At 41.7% G+C, this 17,655-nt stretch overlaps 1 protein-coding gene across 15 annotated transcripts in view; it reads left to right on the top strand.

The window, feature by feature from the left end:
• The first annotated feature begins 6,187 nt into the window (after nt 1–6,187).
• Eml5 (echinoderm microtubule associated protein like 5) overlaps nt 6,188–17,655 on the top strand; it is a 114,908-nt gene continuing 103,440 nt past the window's right edge. For 13 of the 15 annotated variants that reach the window (XR_001780456.2, XR_001780453.2, XR_003950056.1 and 10 more), the window contains exon 1: nt 6,188–6,867. Coding sequence is in view for 6 of the 15 variants with exons in the window: in XM_006515972.4 (XP_006516035.1) it covers nt 6,671–6,867 (197 nt within the window). In the remaining 9 variants the exon portion in view is untranslated. The remainder of the gene's footprint in view (nt 6,868–17,655) is intronic. The other 2 variants (XM_030246770.1, NM_001081191.1) reach the window with 2 other exon arrangements.

Below are 17,655 nucleotides of genomic sequence, written 5' to 3'. Positions count from 1 at the left end.
ATCAGTTCCTCCCGAGGAATGTGATGAAGGAAATGGGTTGATTCCTTCCACGCCTTTCTGCTAGCTTCCGATGGGTGTAGGAATCCCTTGGCATTCTTTAGCTCATCTCTGCCTTCATCTTTACATTCTCCATCTGTGAGAGTTTTTACATTCAAATTTCCCTTTGTGTAGGGATGCCAGTCGAGTTGGACTCATCCTACTCTGGGGTAAATCTTTATATATCTACAATAAAATCTTTTCCAAATAAGGTCAAATTCTAGAGAACTAAGGGTTAGCATTTCAACTTGTGATTACAGGGTACTGGGAAACACTGTTTTACCCCCTAACAGGATGACATACAATCCACATCAGGGCTTCAGGGCTAGGCTTCAAATCCAATAGGGGTTTATCAGGTTGGTAGTAGATAGTTGAGATTATAAACCAGCATGCAACTGTACCAGGAGTGTGTCTGAACCTCAGGAAAAGCCTGGTTAATTTTAGGGATGATCATTAATGAAGGATGACTGGACATCAGGGTTAGCTCAGAACAGGGAGGGAGTAGCTTGGGCTGAGTTTACTAAAAGCAGGTTGAAAGTTTGAGGTAGCACAACATTGTGATTGGATATCTGAGGGGTTGGTTCAATCAGTAAAATGTTTGTCTTGCAGGCATGAGCACCTAAGTTCAGAGTTGGATTCCTAGGATCCAAGTTGAAACCAAACCAAACCAACAACAATAGCAACGACAGAAGCTGAGTGTGATGGTTGGATGCTGGTAATCCCAGTACTGTGGAGGCAGAGACGGGCAGATCCCTGGGACTTTCTGAGCAGCCACCCAGACCTACTCAGGGGTGAACTTCAAAGAGTGAGCCTGTCTCAGAAAAAGGTAGAGGAATGCTAAGGAGTGATTACCAAAGTTGCCTTCTGACGTCTGCAGCTGCACGTGCATTTTTCTGTGCATCACATGAGTATGACACCCACCACATACATACACACTCACACAACCTGTAGGTATCATGTTGAATTGGAGATGGAGAGATCGTTCAGTGGTTCTTCCAGAGGGCCAGGATTCAATTTCCAGTACTCATGTGCCAATTAAAACCCACAGGGTTCCATGGGATCCGATACCCATCCCTGGCTAACACACACAGCACGTGCATGTAGAACACAGACATACATGCAGGCAAAACAACTAAACACACACAAAACATAACTAAATAAGATAGCTAAAAGTTTTTTAAAATATGCTTCTGGCCTTTGTAATCATCTTTCAGTCACTCACCAAAAGTATCCTTTTAACACGATAAACACCAGGCAAGTGCAGAGGAGCCCACAACGTGTTCTCCGGGCCTTTTTGGAAACAGAAGCTGTTCCTTTGTCCACAAACATGCGGATCTACAAAAAGGGTGATATGGTAGACGTCAAAGGAGTTAGCACTGTTCAAAAAGAAAGACGGCAGGTGCCTACAACATCATGGTGTATGTCGTGGGCAGCGTCGTAAACAAGCCAGTCCAGGGCAAGAGAACTAATGTGCAGATTGAGCCCATTAAGCACCATGACAGGCACCTGAAATCAGCGAAGGAAAACCATCAGAAGAAAGGAAGCCAAAGAGAAAGGCGTCCGGGATCAGCTGAAGCGCCAGCCTGCTCCACCCACAGAGGTACAGTATGTGGAGAGACCACAAAGGAGCGGAGCTCGAGTTGCTGGAGTCTGGTCCCTCTGAATTCAGCTCTCAACGTGCAAAAAGACCTAGAACGCTAACATTTTTTAAAAAAATAATAAAATAAGATGTTGCGTGGCGATTCCCTATGAACTAACAAGTTTAATTTGGCTTGAACTCCAAGTTTATTTTCTTATTAGAGTCCCTGGTTTCCTGTGGTCCCTTTCTGACAAGTTAAGGATCTTTTCCTGTGACGTTGCTTCCCACACAGCAGCTCAGAGGAGAAGTTGCCTTTCTTGCATTAAAAGAAAAGAAAAGAGATCTACCCAACAGTTCTTGAGTGAGTAGCGAATTTGTCATCTCTCTGCCTTTATCCGCCCTCATCCTCCTGGAGGCACCAATTCATCCTGATCCCTCACACAGAATCTTTCTGCCCACATCCGGCTCCTTTAGCATCTCCTTTTCTGGGCCAAGCACTCATTCAGGTCTTTCCCCAAACAAACAGAATTCTTTTCTCAGGAAAACTTCTGAAAAATAAGGTTCTCTTGTTACATGTATTTTTAAAGGCTCTCATAAAACGTACCCAGAATAGGTTTTAAAATTACCCATATCACACATCTTAACACATTGGTATCTTTTGTTCCAGTTGTCATTATATTATATAACTGGGCTCATTTTATATATATATATATATATATATATATATATATATATATATATATATATATATATATATATATAATATGTATGTATATATGTGTGTGTATATATACACACACATATATTTCTGCTTAAAAATTTTAATGCATTCTATTATAGAACATTGTCACTACTGCCAGAATGTATCAGATTTTTTTCCAGTGATTTTTATAATATTTTTGCCATATTGGCTGGATGAGTTTGCTTAAAATTCTTCTTCTGGTTAGGCATTATGGGTTCTACATTGTTATTTTCCTAATATGTGTTATAGTAAATACTTTTATTCCTTTTTTTTTTGTAATGCTGAGCTTAGTAAGTGCTAAACGAGTACTGTAATAAATATTTATTTTTATTTTTATTTGCTTGTCAAGACAGGGATTCTCTGTGTAACAGTCCTGGCTGTCCTGGACTCTCTCTTTGCAAACCAGGCTAGCCTCAAAGTCACAGAGATCTGCCTGCTTCTGCCACCTAAGTGCTAGGCTAACAGTGTTACCACCATACCAGGCTTCTCCAGTCTTGGCTATTATATTGGATGAATTCTCCGTGGGGAATTGATGAGCTAAAGAAGGCCATCATAAGGTTCCAGACACAGAATTTCCTTTCTACAGGTAATTCAAGCACTAGCGAATTCAGACTCTAAAGAAGAGGGAATTGGAAGTTGAACTGAACTGTGGCAGTGGGCGGCTGGGAGAGTGAGTGTTGATGTAGAGACAGGAGTGGGAGTCAGTGAGGACTTGGTAGCCATGTTTGGGAGGCGGGAAGCGTTGAAGATCAAAAGGAAACTCATCTTGCCAATCTGCATAACTAAGGTAATAGTAGTTGTTCTTTTTTTTTTTAATTTACTATTTAAAAAAAGGTGATGTTTAAGGTGTGTTGGTGTGCAGGAAAAGATAATTTGGTATGGGACTTACTTTATTTGGATTATATGCCAATTTATAAAAGCTTTGGGTGGAGTCTAGTAGGCTTGTGGGATCGTTGTTCTCAGGCAGGGGACATCTGTTGTTTTTGCCAGTCTGACATCTGGCTCTCCTTCACAGGAGGAGTTTTGGGTGCCAGTCTGGTTTAGAAGGAGCCTTGTCCCAGAGCTGCATTTATTTACACCTGTTTTTAATTAAATTGCAGGCGTCTTTGGTTTGGTAGATGAAGACAGGGGATGATAGAGCATCCAAGCCAACCCCGAGGATCGCTAGTGGCATCCATCCCTTCTTAAACTGGAAGGCTGGGTCTTTCCCATTCTCTCTTCCTGTGGCTTTGACCCACCTAGCACTACTACTCTGTGGCTTCTAAGGGGGATCCACAACTCACGTCAGCTAATTAGAGACCATGAAGATGATGTCTACTAGTTTCCAGGGGACAGCCAAAAGAAAAAAGCTATTTCCACAGGGATTCCAAGCTAAGGGGGATTGGTCTATAGATGGAGCTGTTGGCAATTATTTTGCTTGTCTGGCAACTGAACCAACACCAGGTAAATCTGGGTTAAGTCTAATGGCCGGGTTCTGATTCTAATTATTGGCATCTTAGCTTTCAAGTCCATTGATGTACTTTTCGGCCTTTTGATACATTATAATTCTCTTTAATCTAAGGCAGTGGGAATGACTTTCAATTACATATAACCAAATAAATTCTTACTAATACAATAATATAGTACAGGTATCAGAAAATGATTGTTTTCAGATAAAAACAAGAGGTTTCCTATTTTAAGTACATAATATTTTGTTTTACATTTAATGATTGAGATAAAAATAAGGAACATCTGTGTTAAGTTCTGTACACAAAAAAGAGTGACCAAAGGCCTGGTTGTAGAAATTAAAACTATTATAATTTATAACGCATGAAGTCAATAGCTATAATATCACAAATTTCAGCAATGTATGTTTCACTTGCTTTACTTCATATGTGTATATCTGTTTATGTATGTACACATGCATGCGGACATGCCTTTGCATGTATGGGTAGAGAGGCTAGAGCTCAGTGTTGTCTTCCTCTATGCATCTTACTAAAATTTTAAAATCACATTTATCTATCTATCTATCTATTTATTGGTGACTACCAGGGGCACATGTGTAAGTGAGAATCAGAGGACAATGTGCATGGGTTGCTTCTTTGTAATATACATGGTTCTCAGGGGTCAAACTACAGTTGTCAGATATGGGGACAAGCTCTTTTACCTACTGAACCATTTTGCTAGCCCAGTCTTCCGCTGAACCTGGGCCTCAGTCGTTTTAGCTGGGCTTTACGGTTAGTGAACCGCCATGATACACCTGTCTCTGCCTCCTTAGCAGTCAGCTTTTTATGTGAGACCTGGAGATGCGAAGCTCAGTTCTTATACTTGGGCAGCAAGCACTCACCTTCTTAGCCATCAGCCCATGGCTGACCTTACATTTCTTTTATAGGCTGGAGGATACATATCTCGGTGCCAACACATGAACAGAAAACCACAAATAACTCCATTTGCTTGAATTTTAGAATACACCCCACATGTCTGAACTATGTAGCTTCAGACTGGACTAGGAGGCATCAGATTACCAAAGGATTATTGTTCTTTTACGTAAATGGTTCACCAGATGTTTACTTGTTGATCCATATCTGGGGTCTGGTTGCATGACTTTCAGAAAGCGGTAACACCTTGTCCAGGGTAAAGGCTTGACTGACTTCTCTGCCATGACCCTGCTAACAGATCGCATAGAGAACTGGTGAGATTTGCTTTCCTCTCTTTAGTATTCATGAATGGTTCACTTTCCAGCCACCGCTGTGCCTCCGTCATCTCTTTTGGTCTTAAGTTGTCATCTGAGGATGGCTTAATTAAGAATGTTTTTGCTTCAAACTCTACCCTTGGGTCATTAAAAATTGCAATGGAAAATATGATAATGGGAAAATAAATTATTTAAATCTAGTATTAATCTGAAGTTCTTAAATATGTACCATGGGATCTGTAAAACATTGTGTTGAAAAAAAAACTGTACAGAGAGAAATTCTTATTCTTCTACACCCTACCTCATAAAAATTATATGTAGCTAGTGATTAATATTTCACGATGTACGGCAACAAATATTTAATTTTTTCTAAGCATACATAGATGTTACATAGTCAACATCTCTTCCAGGAGTAGTCTACCTGATCACAATTATTTAGGCCATCTGATTTCACAATTACTTTAAAACATGCCCTTCTTCATTTTAATCAAGAGATAATTGCTGCTATCCAAAACAGCAGCTGAAAGATCTGCCAGCGGGGTGGGGGTGGGTGGTGGTGGGGTGCGTGGGGGGGGGGGGTGGGTTCGGAGTTTTGGTGGGGACAGTGATGCACATTTGTAATCTCAGCATTCAGGAGACAAAAACAGGAGGATTATGAGTTTGAGGCCTGTTGAACAACAGTAGTAACAAATCCAGGACTATTTATTAGGACAGTGTATCTAATGTGTCAAAAGCACATTTGCGAGGTTAGGTTTTCTTCTTGCCAAATTTCTGGACCAGAGAGCACCATGATAAGCAAACACACACGTATATGTAAGGTATGGAGGAGGCGATTAAAGAATAAAGTGAACATTCTATTCTGGTGTTATTCATTGGCATATGAAATAGCTGAGGTCTAAGGGCAAGCGGGATTCCCCAGAGATTCCTGAGCAAGCAAACCCAGCAACAGGAATCCAAATCTGGGTGGGGTAATCCAGGTCTCGCGAGGGTGGGAACGGGTGCTTAGATCTTGGTAGGGAGGACTGCGTGGGGGGGGGGGGCGGGGGGGCGGGGGGCGTTAACCACAGCCTGGTGGTGGTGAGCAGGGAGCTCTCTGATTCCGCTCTACTCCGGGAGGGGCGGGGCCACCTGAGAGGTGGGGCTAGCGCAGGGGAGGGGCGGGGCCGCGCGGCTCCGCCCTCCCGCCACTCAGCTGGGCTCGGGAGCGCGCGGCGCGGCTCCGCCGGGGCTGTGGAGGCGAGGTAGCGGCTAGACCGGAGCGCCGCAGGTGACCCGGGCGGGGAGTCCGGTGCGCGGGGCGGGCGGAGAAGAAGCGGGCTGGAGGCGCGTCCCCGTCCCCCCTCTTCGCTTGGTTGTCTTCCAGCCTAAGGCACTGGGCTGAGGGGACACGGCGAGCTCCCAGACGCGCGAGGCTCCCGGACAGCCGGCGGCGCTCGCGGCCCTCAGCATGTTCGGTGAGGCGAGGCTTTTCCTCCCGCCCGTGGGCTGAAGCGGCGGCGGCGGCTGCGGCGGCCACGCAAGCGAGATGCACCTGCCGGGCTCGGCTTAGAGGAGCGTCCGGGCCGCCAGCGGGAGAGCTTTCGTCACCCAGCCCCGGCGGCGACCGCGGGCCCGAGCCGCAGCGACGGGTGGGCGCACCGACATGGCGGCTCGGAGCGCCCCGAGCTGCCACCTGCGGCTCGAGTGGGTGTACGGCTACCGGGGCCACCAGTGCCGCAACAACCTCTACTACACGGCGGCCAAGGAGATCGTGTACTTCGTGGCGGGGGTCGGCGTGGTGTATAGTCCGCGGGAGCATCGGCAGAAGTTCTTCCGCGGCCACAGCGACGACATCATCAGGTACGGGCTCGGGGAGGCGGAGGGGTGGGGTGGGAGGGGGACCGCTGTCACCCCTGCCGAGCGCCCTCGGAGTTTGCAGCTGCCTGTCCTTCTGGAAGTCGTGGCCGTTCACGCAAAGGGGCATCACCCAGGACAGCGATGTGCATCTATCTGGTTCGGAGCCCACCCACTTACCACTCCGCTTTCCGCAGCGCCCTTTTCTAGGGGAGCGAGCCTACGGATGCTCCGCAGGCCTTCGCTTGACTGGATTTGTGACCTTTTCCGTTCCATCAACATCAGGAGTTTAGACTCCGTGATTGGTTTCTTGTTAAAAAGGAAATCTTATTTCGCTAGGGAAAGGAAACACTTGACAGAAGACTAACCCAAGCTCTGCGGTACTCAACTCTTGGCCGTAGTTATTAGTTCAGATTTCACTATCTGCAATTATCAGCAGATAGCAAAGAAACTCATGTGTTACTCGGAAGGCAATTCACTAGAGGTTAAAATTCGCACGCTGGAAGGCACTTGGAGGGTATGTCTTTTATGAGAAATAACCTTTACCACACCGATTTCCGATTCTGTTTATCTTCATCAGAGTAACCTTAAGTTTACTTTCTTATTAGTAATTTCAATCACAGGGTGACAGTATCTTGCTCTCTATTGATCTGAATCTTAACGTTGGCCGAGATGTTTGGTAAGCTGTACATATAAAGGGTAATTTTCCACATTTCAGTCGAACTCTAATGTTAAAGTTGGGAGCGTTTGAATTGATTATTGCCTCAAGCACATTTCTGTCTTCCAACAAAGCGAATGTATTACAGAAAAATTTGCAAGTGTGTTATGTTGTTGCTTCTGTGTTCTTGACCCGGGTTCTGTGAGCAGGCATATTTGTTTCTTCGTGGATGTTTCGAATTAGGCACATCAAAAATCAGTATAGTGGTTTGATGCAGCGTAAGCAAGACACTCTGGTGCTGAAACTCTACGAGATTGTTATTTTAGCTCTCTGTACATATATAAGGGGGAAGGGGACCCCAGGCAATTGGAAGGTCAGCTGGGATGGAACAAAGTAAAAGTTAACAGCATATAAGATTGCAGAGAAGGGAAGGCTTGGTGGGGGCTTATTATCATTCTCTTGTTCATTAGACACTGCAGTGAAGGTTTTCCAGATTCTAGTTTTTTGGAAAGGAATCTGACAAGCAGTTTTATTTTTCTCAATTTAGGAATTTTCTGTTGTAGTGGTAGTCAAGGCATGAGACCTAGTGAAAGCCCCAAATCACTAATTTGAACAGAAGTTAATAGTAATTTCCCATCTTATTCACCCCAAGAAGAGAGTTATCTCATTTTCTTTTCTTTTCCCTCTGTCCTGCCATGTCTGTCCTTCTGTATGGATTGGGCCTCTAGCTTTACAAAACTACATGAATAGCTTTTGAGTAGCAGCCTCCCACCAGATATTACCAGGTTAAATTAAGTTAGTGGTGAGGACGTGAAGGATATGGCGGGTGTGATCATGAGTGCAAGACCCTGTTTGTATGGAAGTTTTCCAAAACTTGATGGGGTTTATTTGAGAGGAAGATGAAGCTATGCCTTCATTCTCCTAGCAGTAGTTAGAGGCTGTGTTATATAGCACACTGTTTGACTTTTTTTTTTTTTTTTTTTGGTCATACTGCAGATTGAACAAATAGGCCTCACAAATGGTTAAGCGCTGGCTCACTGAGCTACGCTGACTGTGGTTTTTATATTTTTTTGAGTAAACTGTAAGGAAGGTTGTACTTTTGTCTTGTGCAAAAGTTGTGCAACCCATACATGCATCTCAAAACACTTCAAATTGCAAACATACTCTACATGTCTGTGATTTGATGCAAACGATATATTATTATATAATTTATGGCAATTTAAAAAGATCTGAAAAGTTGTTGTGGGCAGTAAAGTTGAAACCATGCAGTGTATTAAAGATTGTGGCACAAATTTAATACAATACTAAGAATATAGTTGAGAAATGGAAGTACTTTGGAAATTGTATTTCAGATAATGACAAATTATTCTTGTGAAATAGAATAGTCAAATATTAAAACCTGTTTTTTTTTCAATTCAGTGCTTAACCTGTAAGCATAGAAACCACTCCAGTAATTTCTCACTATTTCACAGCAGAAGATACAGCATTCATGCATGTAACAGATGGTTAGAAAGCCATGTTATGATTTAATTAGCCTTAATGAAAATATTTTCATGAGTTTTATTTCTATATCTACTTAAAATTTCCTTGTGATTTGTTGGTGAAATATAACTTTAGGCTGAGACTGTTCTAAAGTGAACTGGCAATTATCATTTGGTTTTAAATCTGTAAGTGCTATGTTGGTTTTAAAGTTTGAATAGTCTGTTATTTGTTTGATGCTTCTATACTCTTACTGTCACCGAGGATGATATGACATTTTATTGCAGCCTTATATTTGTCTGCCTTCTTTTGCCCTTGTCTGTGTGTACTCCACTTCTCTAGGCATTATTCTTTTACTGCTAATTATTCCAATAACTTGTTTATACTTAGATGTGAACTTCAATGCCAAAATAATACAAGATGTTTTCCTTTTGTGCTCTCCCCTGCGTGCGCGTGTTTCAAGTTCGTTTGTTTCAATTTCTCTAGTAGGTGTTTGCAACAGTTTTTAGACTGTTATACTATGTTGCAAGTTCTATATTTAGGGTAAGAGGCTTATCAATGATCTGGTTTGTATTTTGAAACTTTTGCTAGCTGGTTTCCCCAAAGGATCTGGTAGTGTTTAAATTATGTTTTTCTTGTTATTTATTGCCTACCAACATTTATTTTGCAAAGTAGTGGATATTATCAAAAGTTCTCAAATCATGTATACCAGGAAGGGTCATGGATGGGATATAATTAATTTGGTATGTTTTCCTATTAGCCTCTAGTTGACTCAGTTGTCACATTTTATAGATCTAGAACTTGAAATGTTTTAAAATTAATTCCATTTATTCCTTCAAAAGACTTATTTCTTCCTTTTTTCCTTAAAGACTCAGCTTCAGTCCTCGGGGAAACAGTCATCTCCTGTGTCATACTCTGTGTTATAACAGAATATCTGAAGGCTGTTTTACTGCTTTCACCAACCCCTCTAATATTTATTTACCTTTGGTTCTGTTTTGCTGTAGCCATTTTTCTCAGGGTCACTAATGACTTACACATTGCCAAATCCAGTGGTGAGGTGTCAGCTCACATCTTTTTGATTTTTTTTTTTTTGTCACCACTCAACCCATTTGTTCATGCCCACCTTTTTAAATACTCCAAAAATTTGAAAGTTGATACATAAAACTAAAAAGTGCACAAATTTTGATATGTGTATATATTGATTAATGTTTAAATCTATGTAAAAAATGTTTCTGGCCTTAAACCTTTATCATTTCTTTTTGGTGAAAACATAGGAAAAAAAACCCTTTAGTTTTAAGAAATACATAGTTCATTTTCATTAACTGTAGCCACCCTACTGTGCAGGAACATGTCGGATTTCTTAGTCCTCACCATAACTGAGAGCTCATCCTTTTTCCATCCTTCTCCTCTGCCATGCTTTCCCCAGTCTCTTGTAACAACCAGTCTACTCGCAAAATCATATGAAAAAAAGAGTCAATTCCATATAAGTATGATCTGTAGTTGTTTTATTCCACTTAACAGTTGATCTCAAGTTCCATCCATGTTTTCAAAATGACAGAATTTTGTATTCTGTCTTATGGTTTTATTTCTATGAAGAGACACCATGACCTTGCCATCTTTTATAAAGGAAGACATTTAATTGGGGCTGGCTTATAGTTCAAAGGTTTAGTCCATTATGGTTATGGCAAAAAGCATGGCCACATGAAGGCAGACATGAGGCTGAAGAGGAAGCTGAGAGTTCTACATCTGGGTCTGCAGGCAATGTGAAAAGGACTGTCAGCCAGTAGGCCTAATTTGAGCTTCTGAGACTTCAAAGCTCACCCCTTAGTGACACACTTCCTCCAACAAGGCCACACGTCTTGGTAGTACCAACCCTTATGAACCTGCAGGGGCCATTTTTGTTCAAACTACCACATCCTCTTTATGGCTAGTAGTATTTTATTTGGTGTGTGTGTGTGTGTGTGTGTGTGTGTGTGTGTGTGTGTAGCTAAGGAGAAAAAAGCAGGCCTATACCATTTTAGGTAGGTGCTCTGATAGGGCAGAAAGGGGGCCTCACTGTTATGATGGTACTCTAGAGACTGAGAGGTCGGGAACTACATTGTGTAGGAGTCTGAGTAAAGGATAGACTGTGCAGAGGGACTCTTCCCTATGGAAGCTCTGAAGTAGAAGTCCTAATGGATTTGAGGAACAGTAAGAGAATTGTTGTAGCTGGAGTATTCTGAACATGGGTTCAGTGAGGTAAAGATATGATGAGCAGATTATGTAGGACCTTGCTGAGCGTTTTCACCTGCTCTCTAAGACTGGAAGTTGTTTTAACAGTTGTGATTGTTTGAATAAGCACAGCTCCCCATATGCTCATTGATTTGAACGCTTAGTCATCACGGAGCAGTACCGCTTGTGAAGGAATAGGAGATGTGGTCTTGTAGGAGTAGGCATGGCCTTGTTGAAGGAAGTGTGTAACTGGGGGTGAGCTTTGAGGCTTCAAAACTCAAGCCAGGCCCAGTGTCTGTTTCTTCCTGCTGCCTTTGGATATAGTTGTAGAACTCTTAGCTACTTCTCCAGCACCATGTCTGCCTGTGTGCTGCCATGCTTCTTGCCCTGCTGAGAATGGACTAAACTATCTGAAACTGTAAACAGACTCCAATTACCATGGCTATGGTGTCTCTTCACAGCAATAGAACACTGACTAAGACAACTATTTAATGAAGTTATTGGCTTAGAGAATAACAAACTCACAGTGGCGTCTATATTCAGAATATCCTGGAGAAGAGAGGCAGTAGGGAAGCAGGGACAGCACTTGGGGGACTGTTGTGTTTCATTCCAGGAGTGTTGCTGGCTTGGACCAGTCATAAGATACTGGGAGGGGCAACAGGGAAAGCAGTGAGAAAGGCAAAATTCTGGGTTTATTTTAAAGATGGGAACAGCATGGTTGACTAATGAATCATATGCAAATTATAAGAGAAAAGGAAGACAATAATGATTATAGAAATTTTGATGAGAACATTTGGAGAATTAGAGTTAGCAGCTATTGAGTTGGGAAAGATTGTGAGAAACATTTTGTGTTTGAGGAGGAATGGAGAAATCGGAAGCCCTGTGTTAGAAGAGTTCAGTGGAGAAACCTCATAGACAAGTAAGTAGGGTTATAAATTAGACAGCTCGACATGTGTGTCTGTAACTCAAGGAAGCAGTCTGGTATGGCTAGTATAAACGGGTGTTACCAGCATGTAAGCAGTAAAGCCATGAATCTCAATGAAGTCATCAAGGTAGCAGATATAGACAGAGAATGGATCTGAAAATGGGTCTCTGTTGTGTTGCAATATTCAAATTCAGGGGAGATGAAGAATGGAGTAACAAAAATGTGGCCAGACGAGCAGAAGGGAAAGTGAGGTTATGAGCACATCAGATTTGACCAAGCCTGCTTCCCACTAGTCAAGGTGTTAGCTGTCTTGTAGTTATTACATTACAGTTATAAGACTTACCCTGGAGAACACTATGGTCAAATGATAAGGGGAAGGAGGTCCAGGAGGAAGCCAAGATGGGCTGTTATTAATACAAAAACTAGCACCCTTCAAGATTTATTTAAGCCGGGCTTGGTGGCGCACACCTTTAATCCCAGCACTTGGGAGGCAGAGGCAGGCTGATTTCTGAGTTCGAGGTCTGCCTGGTCTACAAAGTGAGTTCCAGGACAGCCAGGGCTACACAGAGAAACCCTGTCTCGAAAAACCAAAAAAAAAAAAAAAAAAAAAAAAAAAAAGATTTATTTAAAACAAAGAACCAAACAATGGCATGTGGCCGGTAGCCCTAGATTCTTACTACTCACAGTATGGTCTTCAGATTAGCAATAAGAACATTACCCAAAAACTTAGGAGAAATACAGATTCTTGGAGAATATCGTGGTGCAGTATAAGTGGCAGAGGAAGCTGCTCACTTTAGGACAGGCAGGAAGCAGGTAGAGTGGAGAGGAAGAAGGCCAGCAGAAGGAACGGGAGAGTGAGCAAGAAGGAGAACAGGCAAGGAGAGAGAAGAGAGGGAAAAGTTGCCTGGAAATTGTGTACCACCCTCACTTCCAACTACAGCAGGCACTCGTTCCCTCTCCTTCCCATTATATTGAATCTATTTCTTTGTGTCCTTTGCAATTCTTTATCAGGATCAACAATACTAGATACTGCGCCTAGTGTGGAAGGTTGTGTTTCATACTCATTTCACTGCATGGTTGTGGATGATAACAGCACAGGTAGTTTTTATTAAGTATGCTTCTCGTAGTGTTTACCTTAACTATTAACCAGGTCTACCCACTTCACTGGTTATCATCTATAGGCAGTATGGTTCATCAAGGTCCAGGGTATAATTCCAATCTAGAGTGGAAAGAATAAGGCTAGTGTAAGTCTTATAACATAGGTGATGACTAACACCAGAGTTCACATTTGGTTGAGTGAGACTTTGCTGATTGTTAGCTAATGGACAATGTATTTAATGCATAAAACATGAGACCTCATAGTAGAAATCTTATCTGGCACTTGGGTGCTAGATTGAGAAGCAAAGCCTTTACAAAAGGTAGTTTTGATAGCTATATTTTTAAAAGACTATATAGAAGTTTGGAATCAACATAATAGGGATTATGAAAGATATTTTAGATTTTCTCTTAGAGTTTTATTGCTATTTTAAATTAGTAATATTTATAGAAAGCTGAAGGCCACAGAGAAATATTTACCCACATCTTGCAATCTAAAATATTACCATATTGCAGATTGTTGTGTTATTATTATATTCCTATATTATTCACTTGTGAGCTTTTTTTTGGTATATGCAGTCTTGAGCAGTTGATGTACTATTATATGTAACATATAGAGGATGTTTTTGCTTAATATTATAACAGAAGCTTTTCATAATGTGAAAAAAATCCCTATACTTTTAGGTGGTGTTTTAAGTTTTTGCTGCTACAAAGGATGGGATGACAGCATTTCCATTAGGGCTTTTCTTTGTTGAAGATTAATTTATTCAAAATTTCTTTTTAACTTTAGTGGCTTCTTTGGGAATTCAGTTAACAAATAGTTAATTTAATAACTACAAGGACTAATCATTGCTTCATGCCTTTAATCTCAGCACTTGGGAGGCAGAGGCAGGTGGATTTCTGAGTTTGAGGCCAGCCTGGTCAACAGAGTGAGTTCCAGGACAGCAAGGGCTGCTCAGAGAAACCCTGTCTCCAGAAAAACAAAACAAACAAACAAAAAAGGTGTGTGTGTGTGCGTGCGTGTGTGCACGTGCGTGCACGTGTAAAAAATCTCTCTGCCCTATTGGTTGGCATATGGATTTTAATGGAAAGAGATTATACATATACAAAAGTGATTTTAGATAGTTGATCATTACTGTAAATGCATTAAGATAATATATAGAACATATTGAAATGACTGAGTAGTTAGAGCTTGTCAGTACAAGATATGTTTGTCCTAAAGGATGAGTGAGGCAAAGATTTTCGAGATCATTCTAGATAAAAACTTTAAAAGCACAAATATCTTGACCTTTTTATGGAACAGAAAGGGATATGTGGATGAAGTGGACAAGAGGGTAAATAGTTGAGACTTGAGAACATCCTGAGCGACCCCATCCAGGTAGGATTTTATTCTAGATGAATGGGAAGCTGTTGGAGAGTTTTAGCCAAGTGGATTGTAAGATCAGATTTATGTTGTTCTAAAAGATTGCCCTGGGGCCAGTGAGATGGCTTGTCAGGAGCCTGATGACCCGAGTTTGGTCCCTAGAGGCCAAGCAAAAGTAGAAGTAGAGAACAGACTCCACGAAGTTGTCCTCTGTCTCATCTCCACATACAGTCTATTGCATGCCCTACTCCCCGTGGGAAAACTCTACTAATTAAGGTTGAAGTCCACCATGACTGGATAGCCTCAGGGCTCAACACAATATGGGAGACTTCTTTCATTAGCAGGACTCCTTCTCTGATCTTGTCTGGGGAATTCTAAGCCCCCACATATGCTTCTACCTGAGGAATGTCACGTAGCCTCAATTAGATTACAGGATCGATTTCCTTTCTCCTAATAAGAACCTGTTCGGCCAGCACCCGAGATGCTTCGCCATGCTAATGAGGCATTTCAGGTACCTGAAGCCCCAAACCTGACCTTTGCCCATTCTGGATGTTCTGACTCTCAGTTCTCCAAAACTTTATAAGCCTTGAATCACTCTAAGTAAAGTTGATCTGCCTCTTGATAGCTGGTCCTAGTGTGGTTATTCACCACATGTACTCACAGGGCTTCTGAAACCTCACCCCATCCCCAAAGGGGTGGGAAAAGACCCACAGCTCCCAGTAAAAAAATAAATGAAAAAAAAAAGTTTTCTTTAAAAAAATCATCCAGGCTATATTGAGGAAACTCTAAAAGAGAGTGTTAGCATTTTGTCTAAGCTCCGCCTCACAGTTACCTGGCAATAGCCAGGTCTGCCTGACTCACTATAAAAGGGGCTGATTGCCCCTCCTTTCTCTCTTGCTCTTGCCTTCCTGCTCCTACTCTGTCCTCTCATCCCTCCCCCTGCCTCTGCCTTTACTACCCTCTTAACTCCCCTCCCCATACCCTGAATAAACTCTATTCTAAACTATACCATCGTGTGTGGCTGGTCCCTCAGGGGGAAGGGATGCCTCAGCATGGGCACATATACATATAGGTCAACATAACTATGGCTACTGGATCTTTTGACAGAGATGTCAGAACTACACATCAGAGGAAAGACAACATCTTCAGCAAGTGGTACTGGGAAACCTGGATCTCAACATTCAGAAAAATGAAACTAGATCCTTAGCACTAATCTTCCTATAGTACAACTTCAAATGGATAAATTGCCAGCTATGCATATGATAGGGGGTTAGTATCTAGAATGTACTAATAACTAAGCAACAACGACATCAACAAAACTAGTCACCAAGAAAACAACCCAGTTTTTAAAATGGGGTGTGGAATGGAACAGAACTTAAAAAACAAAACAATAATGCCCGGTGTGGTGGCGCATGCCTTTAATCCCAGCACTTGGGAGGCAGAGGCAGGTGGATTTCTGAGTTCAAGGCCAGCCTGGTCTACAGAGTGAGTTCTAAGACAGCCAGGGCTACACAGAGAAATCCTGTCTCAAAAACAAAAACAAAAACAACAAAAGCAAAAGCCAAACAAACAAAAAACCCCAAACAAACAAACAAACAAAAAAACCCTTGCAAATGGCTAATAAACACTTAAAAGTATTCAACATCCTTAGTCACCAGTGCAGTGTACATAAAGTTTCTAGTATTATGCATGTTTTCCCTCTTGTTGAACAGACCTTATGTTTAAGTAGCTGTTAGTGACTGTCAACAAATGTATTTCTCTGTTGCCATGCTGATCATTATGGGACATAGCTGGGTAGGACTGTTGGTTGCTTCCCTGTCTTGGAAACTTGCATGATGGCTTCTGGCACCATGAAAACTAGTCATCAGAAAGGAGACTTTCAGATTAGATCTAGCTCAGGACCTCTGGTTTTTTTCCAAAGTACAATAGTGCCTTTAGCAGTAGGGACTAACCTTCCACTTCTAGGAGGCAACAAAAGGTAACAATATGCTGTAATGTTTTGGGAGTCTCTTGGGCAGCTCTGAGCAAGGAATCAAAAGGGGGCTTCTTTTTCAGAGAAGCTGTACCTATGAAGTTTTATCAACATGGCTGTCTAAACAAAACCAGAACAAGGGTGACATCAGTGGGTGTGCTAAATGGAAGGGGGGAAACCCGATATGGACAAATTCTAGACAAAGAGCTGTAGAGACTGGGGAATACTGAGAGAGGGAGAAATAGTTTTCTTCACGGAAGAGCCTTCCAATTGACTAGCCCTGAGATCACATACATATATAGTTAAAACTATACAGACTGAGAAGTTGTATTTATGTATTGAGAAATATATATTTAATAACAAAGAAAAAGGCCATGAATTTGAGAGAGAACAATGGTAGAAAGGTATCTTTTATTCTCCTGAAGCAATTGTCATCTCTAAGGCTTACTAACCTAAGCCTAGTCCTGGAAAATTCTAGCCTCCTTACAGTCTAATCTAGGTCTAGAATGTGTTCAGCCTCTGAGGCATACTGTTGAATTAAGCTCATCCTTCTAGTTCTTTCTGAAACCTGGCCGACTGGTCAACTCAGCTGTTCTGGATCAAAACTCCTCTCCACTCTGGTTCAGTCTGGCTTCTTTTTCGGCCTTTGACCTTTTGCTCTGCTTGGCTTCAAACTAACTCTGGCAATCTGTTCTAATCATCTCGTTCCTTCACATTCTCTGGCCCATTATATTCTTCTCTCTTCTTGTGAAAGTTGTGCATATTCTATTCTGTCAAATCTTTCTGTGATTCATCACTTTGTCTGCCACTCAATTAGGCATCACTTACAAACATGGGTGCTTCCTTCTACAAACTTAATTTCACCTTCATTGTTTAGGATTAAAGGTGTGTGCTACAACTAGAAACAGGTTTTTTTCCAGTAAATAACACAATCTTGGGGTTCACAGTGTGATCAAATATTCTGTCACACAAGGAGGTGCATAGGAGGAGTTGATTGAAGGAAAGGAAAGGGAGGAGAATGATTTATTTACATTATAATTTAAAAAAATAAAATGATTTTTAAAAATTACTTTAAGATTTCATCTTATTCC

This window comes from Mus musculus, chromosome 12 (genome assembly GCF_000001635.26).
Source record: "Mus musculus strain C57BL/6J chromosome 12, GRCm38.p6 C57BL/6J".
NCBI classification, from domain to species: Eukaryota; Metazoa; Chordata; class Mammalia; order Rodentia; family Muridae; genus Mus; species Mus musculus.
This window is presented reverse-complemented; position numbering and strand designations above follow the sequence as displayed.